This window comes from Ranitomeya imitator, chromosome 3, assembly GCF_032444005.1.
Source record: "Ranitomeya imitator isolate aRanImi1 chromosome 3, aRanImi1.pri, whole genome shotgun sequence".
Lineage (NCBI taxonomy): Eukaryota > Metazoa > Chordata > Amphibia > Anura > Dendrobatidae > Ranitomeya > Ranitomeya imitator.
The window spans coordinates 5,594,018-5,607,294 of NC_091284.1; the positions used below are offsets into that span (position 1 = coordinate 5,594,018).

General features: G+C 44.8%; 1 protein-coding gene across 1 annotated transcript in view; it reads right to left on the reverse strand.

The window, feature by feature from the left end:
* The window catches only part of LOC138672441 (uncharacterized), a 654,503-nt gene that overhangs the window by 521,823 nt on the left and 119,403 nt on the right, over positions 1 to 13,277 (reverse strand). The window contains exons 11-12 of the mRNA XM_069760413.1: positions 7,051 to 7,148; positions 794 to 884 (exon numbers count right to left, since the gene is read on the reverse strand). Of these exons, the coding sequence (XP_069616514.1) occupies positions 794 to 884; positions 7,051 to 7,148 (189 nt within the window). The remainder of the gene's footprint in view (positions 1 to 793; positions 885 to 7,050; positions 7,149 to 13,277) is intronic.

Below are 13,277 nucleotides of genomic sequence, written 5' to 3' on the forward strand. Positions count from 1 at the left end.
CTAAACTACCGTAAGGGCCAATATTTTCGGACAGATGAGTTTTAAGAGGAAATATTAGAGAAAGAGAACATTTTATAATAGTGCAGAGCTGAGGGGTTCTAAATTTAGATCTTGGACGTTTCGCAGAGACGATGGAGACCTTTTTTGGAAGACTATCAGGGAGTTGTAGACTCACTAACATGAGTCAGGCCAACATCACCACAATTAAACTTTCATACAGAAAAAGACAGTAATGTTTTGGAGGAGACCTGCAACACTAACCTGGCCTCGCACTCATTTATGGTGGACCATTGGAGCTACTATGAGTCCTGACCAGAAGAGTAGAGAAAGTATTAGCGCCCCCATTTCAGGAGAGATTGTGCAGGAATCGGAAATCCAGTCCTGTTGAGCCAGACAATTTTTTCCTATTATCCTTGATGTGAGGCCAGGGCGAGGCCGGTGTCTGAGGCCCAGGTGGATGAGCGTAGAGCAACTGGGTGAGATGGAATCAAGTTTTTATGATTTTCTAAGTTGTCAGCACATTCTACACTTGCTGCCATTTGGCTTTGTAGTTTACAGATCTGGGCGGGTAACGGTCAGCATCTTCTCATTCCAGGGGGCAGCTGGATCTTTCAGGTTGTAAGTTTCATAAAGTCATTTGAACATTTTCAGATGAAGGAGAATGTTATGTTCTAGCAGCAAACCGATAATCACAAGATTGTGATATGGCCGGACTACACCACCGATAAAGCAGCCACAGCCGGTGACTGAGAAGAATGGTGGTCACTAGTGGTCATTAGTGGTCACTACTCACCTGGGTAGCCATATGTAGGAATCTCCTCTTTACACCGCAAATCCCCCCTCACATATGTCTCTGTAGTATTATTATGGGTCAGATCTTCACCCTGAAATAAATATTGTAAAAGTCACATAGGATGGTAGAGTTGGAAGGGACCTCAAGGGTCATCGTGTCCAACCCCCGGCTCAATGCAGGATTCACTAGGAATCCTAGGAAGGAAATGAGGATGTCGAGTCCATATGGGTCGAAATTCATGGAGGGAAAAATGGTAACAAAATTCTCATTGGGGTCTGTTACAAACCCCCAAATATAACAGAAACCATGGAAAGTCTACTTCTAAAGCAGATAGATGAAGCTGCAACCCATAATGAGGTCCTGGTTATGGGGGACTTTAACTACCCGGATATTAACTGGGAAAGTGAAACCTGTGAAACCCATAAAGGCAACAGGTTTCTGCTAATAACCAAGAAAGATTATCTTTCACAATTGGTGCAGAATCCAACCAGAGGAGCAGCACTTTTAGACCTAATACTATCTAATAGACCTGACAGAATAACAAATCTGCAGGTGGTCGGGCATCTAGGAAATAGCGACCACAATATTGTGCAGTTTCACCTGTCTTTCACTAGGGGGACTTGTCAGGGAGTCACAAAAACATTGAACTTTAGGAAGGCAAAGTTTGACCAGCTTAGAGATGCCCTTAATCTGGTAGACTGGGACAATATCCTCAGAAATAAGAATACAGATAATAAATGGGAAATGTTTAAGAACATCCTAAATAGGCAGTGTAAGCGGTTTATACCTTGTGGGAATAAAAGGACTAGAAATAGGAAAAACCCAATGTGACTAAACAAAGAAGTAAGACAGGCAATTAACAGTAAAAAGAAAGCATTTGCACTACTAAAGCAGGATGGCACCATTGAAGCTCTAAAAAACTATAGGGAGAAAAATACTTTATCTAAAAAACTAATTAAAGCTGCCAAAAAGGAAACAGAGAAGCACATTGCTAAGGAGAGTAAAACTAATCCCAAACTGTTCTTCAACTATATCAATAGTAAAAGAATAAAAACTGAAAATGTAGGCCCCTTAAAAAATAGTGAGGAAAGAATGGTTGTAGATGACGAGGAAAAAGCTAACATATTAAACACCTTCTTCTCCACGGTATTCACGGTGGAAAATGAAATGCTAGGTGAAATCCCAAGAAACAATGAAAACCCTATATTAAGGGTCACCAATCTAACCCAAGAAGAGGTGCGAAACCGGCTAAATAAGATTAAAATAGATAAATCTCCGGGTCCGGATGGCATACACCCACGAGTACTAAGAGAACTAAGTAATGTAATAGATAAACCATTATTTCTTATTTTTAGGGACTCTATAGCGACAGGATCTGTTCCGCAGGAATGGCGCATAGCAAATGTGGTGCCAATATTCAAAAAGGGCTCTAAAAGTGAACCTGGAAATTATAGGCCGGTAAGTCTAACCTCTATTGTTGGTAAAATATTTGAAGGGTTTCTGAGGGATGTTATTCTGGATTATCTCAATGAGAATAACTGTTTAACTCCATATCAGCATGGGTTTATGAGAAATCGCTCCTGTCAAACCAATCTAATCAGTTTTTATGAAGAGGTAAGCTATAGGCTGGACCACGGTGAGTCATTGGACGTGGTATATCTCGATTTTTCCAAAGCGTTTGATACCGTGCCGCACAAGAGGTTGGTACACAAAATGAGAATGCTTGGTCTGGGGGAAAATGTGTGTAAATGGGTTAGTAACTGGCTTAGTGATAGAAAGCAGAGGGTGGTTATAAATGGTATAGTCTCTAACTGGGTCGCTGTGACCAGTGGGGTACCGCAGGGGTCAGTATTGGGACCTGTTCTCTTCAACATATTCATTAATGATCTGGTAGAAGGTTTACACAGTGAAATATCGATATTTGCAGATGATACAAAACTATGTAAAGCAGTTAATACAAGAGAAGATAGTATTCTGCTACAGATGGATCTGGATAAGTTGGAAACTTGGGCTGAAAGGTGGCAGATGAGGTTTAACAATGATAAATGTAAGGTTATACACATGGGAAGAAGGAATCAATATCACCATTACACACTGAATGGGAAACCACTGGGTAAATCTGACAGGGAGAAGGACTTAGGGATCCTAGTAAATTATAAACTTACCTGGAGCAGCCAGTGCCAGGCAGCAGCTGCCAAGGCAAACAGGATCATGGGGTGCATTAAAAGAGGTCTGGATACACATGATGAGAGCATTATACTGCCTCTGTACAAATCCCTAGTTAGACCGCACATGGAGTACTGTGTCCAGTTTTGGGCACCGGTGCTCATGAAGGATATAATGGAACTAGAGAGAGTACAAAGGAGGGCAACAAAATTAATAAAGGGGATGGGAGAACTACAATACCCAGATAGATTAGCGAAATTAGGATTATTTAGTCTAGAAAAAAGACGACTGAGGGGCGATCTAATAACCATGTATAAGTATATAAGGGGACAATACAAATATCTCGCTGAGGATCTGTTTATACCAAGGAAGGTGACGGGCACAAGGGGGCATTCTTTGCGTCTGGAGGAGAGAAGGTTTTTCCACCAACATAGAAGAGGATTCTTTACTGTTAGGGCAGTGAGAATCTGGAATTGCTTGCCTGAGGAGGTGGTGATGGCGAACTCAGTCGAGGGGTTCAAGAGAGGCCTGGATGTCTTCCTGGAGCAGAACAATATTGTATCATACAATTATTAGGTTCTGTAGAAGGACGTAGATCTGGGGATTTATTATGATGGAATATAGGCTGAACTGGATGGACAAATGGCTTTTTTCGGCCTTACTAACTATGTTACTATGTTACTAAACAGATGTCTGTCCGGCCTCTATTTAAAGACTTTGTGCTAATGCAACTCACTCAGCTGCTCACAGAGGTCGACACAGGAACGTTTCTTCTGCTGGTTTATACAAACACGGCATAAAACCAGTGCAGGGTTCAATAACACAAAGGTGGCCTTTTCTGGCAAAGTGGGAAAAAAAAGATAATGTATAGTATAGTCCATATGCGTCCTGCCTCCAGATCCACAGACCGACAAAAAAAAAAAACCTCATTGGTCAGACATTTGTCAAATCACAGCCTTGGGGGGGAGGGGGGTTTCGGGGAGGAGAAAGGGTGAGTGGCCGTCCTCTCAGACTCCCTGAGACTGACTGGCTCCTCCTCCAGATCAGGATACATAAAGTGTAAGGAAGCTCCCCAGAATCCGGGTCCTGAGCTCCCCCTCCTGGCCTAGATTCAGATTGTGTTGAATGCGAGTGCCTTGCCTGATAGATAGCATCCCCTCTGCCTCCAAGCATGACATCACCCTCCCCGAAGGAAAGGCAACATCACTGCAGCAACCGGTTACCTGGGGGGGCTGCACATATCTCCCCTCACTTACATTGCTAGTGACCCTATCAGAACCTCCATTGGAGGAGAACTCGCCACCTTTCGTGGCAGCCTGTTCCTCTTATTGATCATCCTCACTGTGAAAAAAGTTTTTTCCTAATCTGTATCGTCTCCCTTTCAGTTTCATTCCATTGCTTCTCCTGTTTCCATGCCCAAGCGAGAATAATATGTAGACAATTGTTGAGTCTCTTCTTAGCCTTCTTTTTTGCAAATTAAACATTCCCAGATCTGTTAGCCATTCCTCATACTTTGTAGTCCACTCAACGCCCTGGTTGCATTTCTCTGAACTTGCTCCAGGTTTTCAATATCTTTTTTAAAATGTTGTGCCAGAACTGGACATCGTATTCCTGAAGATACCTTACCAAGTAGAGGGGGATAATTACTTCATGTGATCTAGACTCTATGCTTCTCTTAAGGTACCGTCACATTTAGCGACGCTGCAGCGATCTAGACAACGATGCCGATCGCTGCAGCGTCGCTGTTTGGTTGCTGGAGAGCTGTCACACAGAAAGCTCTACAGCGACCAACGATCCCGAAGTCCCCGGGTAACTAAGCACAGGGCCGCGCTTAGTAACCCGATGTTTACCCTGGTTACCATTGTAAATGTAAAAAAAACAAACACTATATACTCACATTCGGGTGTCTGGTCACGTCCCTCGCCTTCAGCTTCCCGCACTGACTGAGCGCCGGCCGTAAAGCAGAGGGGTGACGACACCGCTGTGCTGTGCTTTACGGCGGCCGGCGCTCACCAGTCAGTGCGGGAAGCTGAAGGCGAGGGACGTTACCAGACACCGGAATGTGAGTATGTAGTGTTTGTTTTCTTTACATTTACAATGGTAACCAGGGTAAACATCGGGTTACTAAGCGCGGCCCTGCACTTAGTAACCCGATGTTTACCCTGGTTACCAGCGAAGACATCGCTGAATCGGTGTCACACACGCCGATCCAGCGATGTCAGCGGGAGATCCAGCGACAAAATAAAGTTCTGGACTTTCCCCAGCGACCAACGATCTCCCAGCAGGGGCCTGATCGTTGGTCGCTGTCACACATAACGATTTCGTTAACGATATCGTTGCTACGTCACAAAAAGCAACGATATCGTTAACGATATCGTTATGTGTGACGGTACTTTTAATGCATCCTAGAACTGTGTTTGCCTTTTTTGCTGCTACAACACACTGTTGACTAATGTGAACTCTGTGATCTACTAGTATTCCCAAGATTTTTTCACATGTGCTGTTGCTTAATATTCCTCCCATTCTGTAGATATCATTTTTGTTTTGTTTTCCCAGATGTAGAGTCTTCCTTTTTCCCCCTATTAAATACCATTCAACTAGAGATCTGGGCCCAATGGATAACGAGACTTGGGAGTCGGTGTTGGAATGGATCCCAAAATTGTCGCTGAGTGAACCGTATAGACTGTCACAGCTCTATGTGATACACAGAGTTTATAGGTCTCCGATGGTGCTATATAAGGCAGGATTGTGTAATGACTCTGAATGTCCGAGGTGTAGGTCTACGGATGCAGACATTTTCCATATGATGTGGACATGTCCGAGGTTGGCTGCCTTCTGGGTGGTAGTTTTGAGTCGTATGGAAGGTGCGTATGGATGCACGGTGCCAAGGGATCCAGTTGTCTATTTGTTGGGATGCGTGGATGAGATTGCAGTGGATAAACACCTAAAGATAGCTGTAGCCAGATTGTTGTACATGGCTAGGAAGGTGATAGCTAGAAACTGGATTAGGGAAGAGCCGCCGTCAAGAGGGGAATTCCTCCAGTATGTGAAGCAGGGCCTGACACTAGAAAAAGGGATTTATAAGAAGAAAGGGAAAACTGAAACGTTCAATAAAATGTGGTCTCCATGGATTGCTATGGGATAGTAATGTGAAGTGTGGCTTATATATGAGTGATTGAGGGACTAGATACTTTATTGTTTTAATGATGGTAGTAATTAACAAGATGAGCTGCTTTGTGGGGTGGGGGAGGGGGGCTTTGGGATCGAAGGGGGTTGTTTGAAGGGGGAGGGGGGGGGAAAATACTCTGTATTGAAAATGTAAATGAAACATGTTAATTACCTTGTTATTCTCAATAAAAATTTATTTGAGCAAAAAAAAAAAAAATACCATTCAACTAGTCTCTGCCCATAGTTCAAGTGTATCTAGATCCTTCTGAATCCTTTCTCTGTCTTCTCTAGTATTAGTGATCCCTCATAGATTTGCATTGTCTGCAAATTTGATTAGTTTACCTTCAGTTCCCTTATCTAGATCATTTAAAAAAATGTTAAACATTGGGGCCAGGACAGAGCCTTGCGGTGCCCCACTTGAAATACTCTTCTAATTGGATGTGCAGCCATTTATCACCACTCTGAGTATGATCACTGAGCCAGTTATAAATTCAACTAATCGTAGCCTTGTCAATCCCTTTCTTGGTCATTTTTTTTAATAAGGATAGAATGAGCTACTTTATCCAATGCTTTGCTGAACTCGAAATATACTATATCTACCGCATTTCCTTGATCGACCCAGTCAGTGATTCCATCATAGAAGGAAAGTAGATTAGTCTGGCATGACTTCTTTGCTACCAACCCATATTGGCTCTGGTTAATTACTGTATTCTTATCCAAGTACTTACATACATGCTGTTTAATAATTTGTCCAAAGATTTTTTCTGGTATCTCTGATCAGTTCTAATCCTGCCATCTCCACCGTTCTCATCACACAAGTATAAAACATATAATACTGGTGGATAAAACAAGACTGAGCACAAGACCTTCACCGGCGTCTACACATCATAGGGGAGATCTCCTGACACCTTCTCTCCATCTACCTGATGGTCCTGAGGAGCATTGGGATCTTCTTGCTTACAGTCCTGTGGAAGAAGAGGACGGGGACATCTCTCTGGTGTTGTCCTCTTACTGGATAGATCTGGAGGAAACACATACAGGGAGTGAATTCATTCTTTACATACAGATAATTATAGGCCGTGTGTATTTAGTCCTGTCTATTACCTGGAGATGTGAGGGGCTGGGGAACCTCCATCGTGACGTCCTTGTACAGATCTCTGTGTCCTTCTAAATACTCCCACTCCTCCATGGAGAAATAGACAGCGACATCCTGACACCTTATAGGAACCTGACACATACAATGATCCCGTCATCCCCCGATCCCTTCATAGTGTTACTGTATAATGTCCCAGCATTCCCAGCACTGTCACCTCTCCAGTCAGCAGCTCAGTCATCTTGTAGATGAGTTCTAGGATCTTCTGGTCATTGATGTCCTCATGGATCAGGGGGTGAGGTGGAGGCCCCGTGATTGGGCTCAGGGGTCTTCCCCATCCCTCAGACACAGGGTCCTGACAGCGATCACTAGAGGTCTTCTTCACCACTGTGTAATCCTGGTAATGGAGAGACACATTAATAAATCTCACTACAGACATTTCCAGAGTCCTCACCTCTCCAGTTCTGTCCATCTGTTATTCCCATAGATAAGAATGATGTAATGTGACGTCATCAGAATCTCTCACCTCTCCAGTAAGACGGAAGAGGATCTCTAGGGTGAGGTGTAATATCCTCTCCGCCATCTTGTCTCTGTCCATATCCATCACTGATGGGTAAATCAGGACAATTCTCTTCTGTAGAAGATCTTCACTGAGAGGATCCGATATTGTAGAGACCTGAATGAGAAGATGAGCGATGTAACATCAGAAAAATCCTGTAATAATACAATTACTGGAGATAATGAGGGAAACATATGAGGAGATTTATTATTTTACAGTATTTAGTTTCCTTCTTTACATCTACTAATAAATCCTATATATTTAGGCCACAGACAACAAGCAGTTTCCTCCTCGGAGTAGGCAGCTGAATACGTTCCTCATAGACTCATCTTCCATAACGCTAATTCTCGTCTCATTTACCGACCCTGGAATCGGCATTAGCAATACTGCAGGAGATATTCATTACATGCGACATGAGAAATAACGACTTCATGATGAGGACGACATTTGTCATGATCCCAATGGCAGGGGATCACTAAAGGACAAGCACAGATACAAACAAGCTCTAGGGCGATGGAACCTGAGCTGACCGCGACCCTGAACCTAACACACAAATAAAAGTAGCCGGGGAACGTGCCTACGATGATCCTAGACGTCTCGCTCCAGCCGAAGATCTAACTTCCCCTATTAGAAGAAACACAGACCTCTCTTGCCTCCAGAGAAATCCCCCACAGAAATAGCAGCCCCCCACATATAATGACGGTGAAATGAGAGGAAAGCACATACGCAGTATGAAAACAGTTTCAGCAAAATGAGGCCCGCTAAAGCTAGATAGCAGAGGATACAAAAGTGAACTGCGCGGTCAGCGAAAAACCCTTCAAAAAACCATCCTGAAATTACTTGAACTCATGTGCCAACTCATGGTACATGAGGAGCAATTTCAGCCCACTAGAGCAACCAGCAGCAAGAATCACATATCTGCAGGCTGGACTAAAAACCAAATAAAGCAAAACACCAAAACAGGAAAATCCAAACTTAGCTTGACCAGAAGGTTCTAGGAGCAGGGAGCAGAGGTAACAAGACACACTGGATACATTGATAACCGGCGAGGAAATGCCAGCAAAGCCAGGTTAAATAGGAAACTCCCATATCCTGATGGAACAGGTGGAACCCAGAGACCCAGGAAAGACAAGTCACCCAGTACCATCAGTAACCACCAGAGGGAGCCCAAAAACAGAACTCACAACAGACATCTTCATCTTCTACTACGGCTCTAGAGACAGATGTGGCCAGAGTCGGTCACTGACTCCATCACCACCGGCCTCTATATGAAGGTTTCCCGTCTTCCCCGCACTGGAATCTTCTATCACGTTAGATCTCAGCTCTGATTCACACACAAGTTTGAGGCTTTAATAAAAGATTTTATGTTTCCACAATCAACGTGGACGGAAATGATCTGATCCCAAAGTCTCCATGTACAGGGATTTATGGGGATTATTTCTGGCCTTATGCTTTCCTATATTACAAGGAAAACACCAGAAAAAAAACAGATATTAACCCCTTCACAACATGTGCTGTACATGTACCGTGCATGTCGGGTCTCCCTGTTTGATGTGGGTTTCAGCGCTGAGGAATCACGATCCACCCGCGGTTCTTAACATGTTAGAAGCCGCTGTCAATCTCTGACAGCGGCATTTAGCATGATCATGCCGGAAGCACACCATTAATCTCGCCCATCAGTGCTTGTGTCACATGACCGCGGTTGCCAATCGGTTGGCAGGAGACCCCTGTGGTTGTCATTGTCAAATAGCTATGTGTGCCGCCACCCGTCGGCGCTCCTAGCACGTGAGCATTTCTGCTACACAGAGCAGGACTTAAGCCAGCGGTGATCGGGGACGTGTCACAACAACAGCATGAGAGAACTAGTGCCGACGTCGTGGGAACGGTGCCGGCACAGGAGGAGAGTATAGGCTTTACCATTTATTGGAGCTAAACAAGGGGTATGAGAAGAAGTTGGCCAACTAGTGGACAACGTCTTTAGTGTTTTACAGGAGTTACACAACTTTGTGCCACTAATCTCACATCACCAATACATAGTGACGGCCCGCATCAAACGCAGGTCACACCAGCCAGTAATGTTTGTGTGAGATCAGTGGCCCAAAGTCATTTAACCCTTTTAATAACGCCCTTCGGTGCCCACTTTGATGGACATTTTTGTGCCAGTTCATCATTTTGTAGCTGTTTTTAAGTGGATTCACATCAGGGCACCTGGCTGCATTGTATTTTATTATTGTAATTTTTTACTTTTGTCTGCCGAATACGAAACCAATTTCAGCCCCGAATAAGAAACTGGAAAAATAAGAAACCAACTTCAGCCTCGTAACCAGCAGCAGCGTAGTTACAGTAAAGGAGGCAGAGGGGGCGGTCGCCCAAGGTCCTGTGCTCTGAGAGGTGCACCCGAAGCTACGCTATGGCTAATTATATCAGCGTGTATAGGGGTGCAGTATACTATATGGAGGACTATGGGGAGTGTATTATATTATACTAGATGGTGGCCCGATTCTAACGCATCGGGTATTCTAGAATATGCATGTCCATGTAGTATATTGCCCAGTCACGTATTGTACTGCCCAGTCACGTAGTATATTGCCCAGCCACGTAGTATATTGCCCAGTCACGTATTGTACTGCCCAGCCACGTATTGTACTGCCCAGCCACGTAGTATATTGCCCAGCCACGTAGTATATTGCCCAGTCACGTAGTATACTGCCCAGTCACGTAGTATATTGCCCAGTCACGTAGTATATTGCCCAGCCACGTAGTATATTGCCCAGTGATGTAGAAAACAGCACAGAGCCACGTAGTGTATTGCCCAGTCACGTGGTATACTGCCCAGTCACGTAGTATACTGCCCAGTCACGTAGTATATTGCCCAGCCCATGTAGTATATTGCCCAGCCCACGTAGTATATTGCCCAGCCACGTAGTATATTGCCCAGCCACGTTGTATATTGCCCAGCCACGTAGTATATTGCCCAGCCCACGTAGTATATTGCCCAGCCACGTAGTATATTGCCCAGCCACGCAGTATATTGCCCAGTGACGTAGTATACAGCACAGAGCCACGTAGTATATTGCCCAGCCACGTAGTATATTGTCCAGCCACGTAGTATATTGCCCAGCCCACGTAGTATATTGCCCAGTGACGTAGTATACAGCACAGAGCCACGTAGTATATTGCCCAGCCACGTAGTATATTGGCCAGCCACGTAGTATATTGCCCAGCCCACGTAGTACATTGCCCAGCCACGTAGTATATTGCCCAGCCACGTAGTATACAGCACAGAACCACGTAGTATAGACTTTAAAAAAATAAATAAACATATACTCACCTTCCGAAGGCCCGTTGAAGTCCTGCTATACTCACCATCTGCCGTCTTTGCCGCTCCTCGCCACGCTCCCAATACCGCTCCATTGCAAGCAGCAGCTTCCAGTCCCAGGGCTGGTATGAGCAGGACCGTGACGTCACAGCAGGTCCTTGTCGCACACCAGCCCTGAGACCGGAAGCTGCCGCTTGCAATGGAGCGGTCCCGGGAGCGTCGAGAGGAGCGGGAAAGGCGGCGGAGGGTGAGTATAGCAGGTTGTTTTTTTTTTTTAATTTTTAACATGACATTTTTACTATTGATGCTGCATAGGCGGCATCAAGAGTACATAGTTGGGGACACACAGGGTAATAGCAGCTGTAACGGAGTGCGTTACACCGCGGGCCGTTACCGCTGCCATTAACCCTGTGTGAGCGGTGAGTGGAGGGGATTATGGAGCGGGCGCCGGGCAGTGAGTGCAGGGGAGGGACTAATCGGACTGTGCCCGTCGCTGATTGGTCGCGGCAGCCATGACAGGCAGCTGCCAAGATCAATCAGCGAATGAATAACCGTGACAGACAGACAGACGGATGTGACCCTTAGACAATTATTATATTACTAGATTGTGGCCCGATTCTAACGCATCGGGTATTCTAGAATATGCATGTCCCCGTAGTATATGGACAATGATGATTCCAGAATTCGCGGCAGACTGTGCCCGTCGCTGATTGGTCGAGGCAACCTTTATGACATCATCGTCGCCATGGCAACCATTATGACATCTACGTCGATACTGTGCCCGTCGCTGAATCAGAAACGTGAGATGTCTACGTCCTTTATGACATCATCGTCGCTGTGCCCGTTGCTGATTGGTCGAGGCCTGGCGGCCTCGACCAATCAGAGACGCGGGATGTCTACGTCCTTTATGACATCATCGTCGCTGTGCCGGTCGCTGATTGGTCGAGGCCTGGCGGCCTCGACCAATCAGAGACGCGGGATGTCTACGTCCTTTATGACATCATCATCGCTGTGCCGGTCGCTGATTGGTCGCGGCCTGGCGGCCTCGACCAATCAGAGACGCGGGATTTCTATGTCGATGCTGTGCCGGTCTCTGATTGGTCGAGGCCTGGCGGCCTCGGCCAATCAGAGAGCCGGGATTTCCAGGACAGACAGACAGACAGACAGACGGAAAAACCCTTAGGCAATTATATATATAGATATGGAGGACTATGAGGAGTGTATTATACTATATAGAGGACTATACGCTGTGCAGTACACTCCCTGACAGAAGTTATGTCGCTTATCCATGTTATGTAAATACAAGCTTATGACCTGACGTTAAATTCATCCATTGGTTGTATAAATTATTCTTTTGAAAGCTGAAACCCTCCAAAATGTGGTTTAGGCTAAGAAAATAAATTGCCATCAATGCAGAAATATTGATCAGTTAATGGACACAGAATGGTCAGATTTTGGCAAGACAAAAATTGTCGCCCACAGAAAGTAATGTGATATTCAAACAAATAATTAACTTAAAATACAAATATATGTTGCAGAACATTGGTGAATGAAGTTGTGGTGCTATAAGAGTCATATTTAATATTTTGTGTGACTTCCATGAGCTTGAAGGACGGCATCCATGCGGTTCAACAATGATTCATACAATTTATTAATGAAGTCATCAGTAATAGCACAGAATGCCGTCTTCCATGCCTCCCAGAGTTCATCTAGATTCTTTAGTTTTGTCTTCCAAGCTTCCTCTTTCATCCTACCCCAAACACGCTCAATGATGTCCATGTCTGGTGACCGGGCTGGCCAGTCCTTGAGCACCTTGATCTTTTTTGCCTGGAGGAACTTTGTTGCAGAGATGGATGTATGAGATGGAGCACCATCCTGCTGCAGAATTTGACCCCTTTTATGATTTGGAATATAAGAGGTCGCTAATACTTCTTGATATTTTAGGCTATTGATATTGCCTTCCACCTTGCAAATGTTTTGCACCCTCCATACTGAATGTAACCCCAGACCATGATCTTTCCACCACCAAATTCAACTGTTTTCTGGGTGTATTTTGGATCCATACGGGCTCCAGGAGGTCTCCTGCAGTATTTGTGGTGTAATTCTACTGAAGATTCATCAGAGAAATCCACCTTCTGCCACTTCCAGCGTCCATCTGTTTAGCAGCTGTGGGACTTTT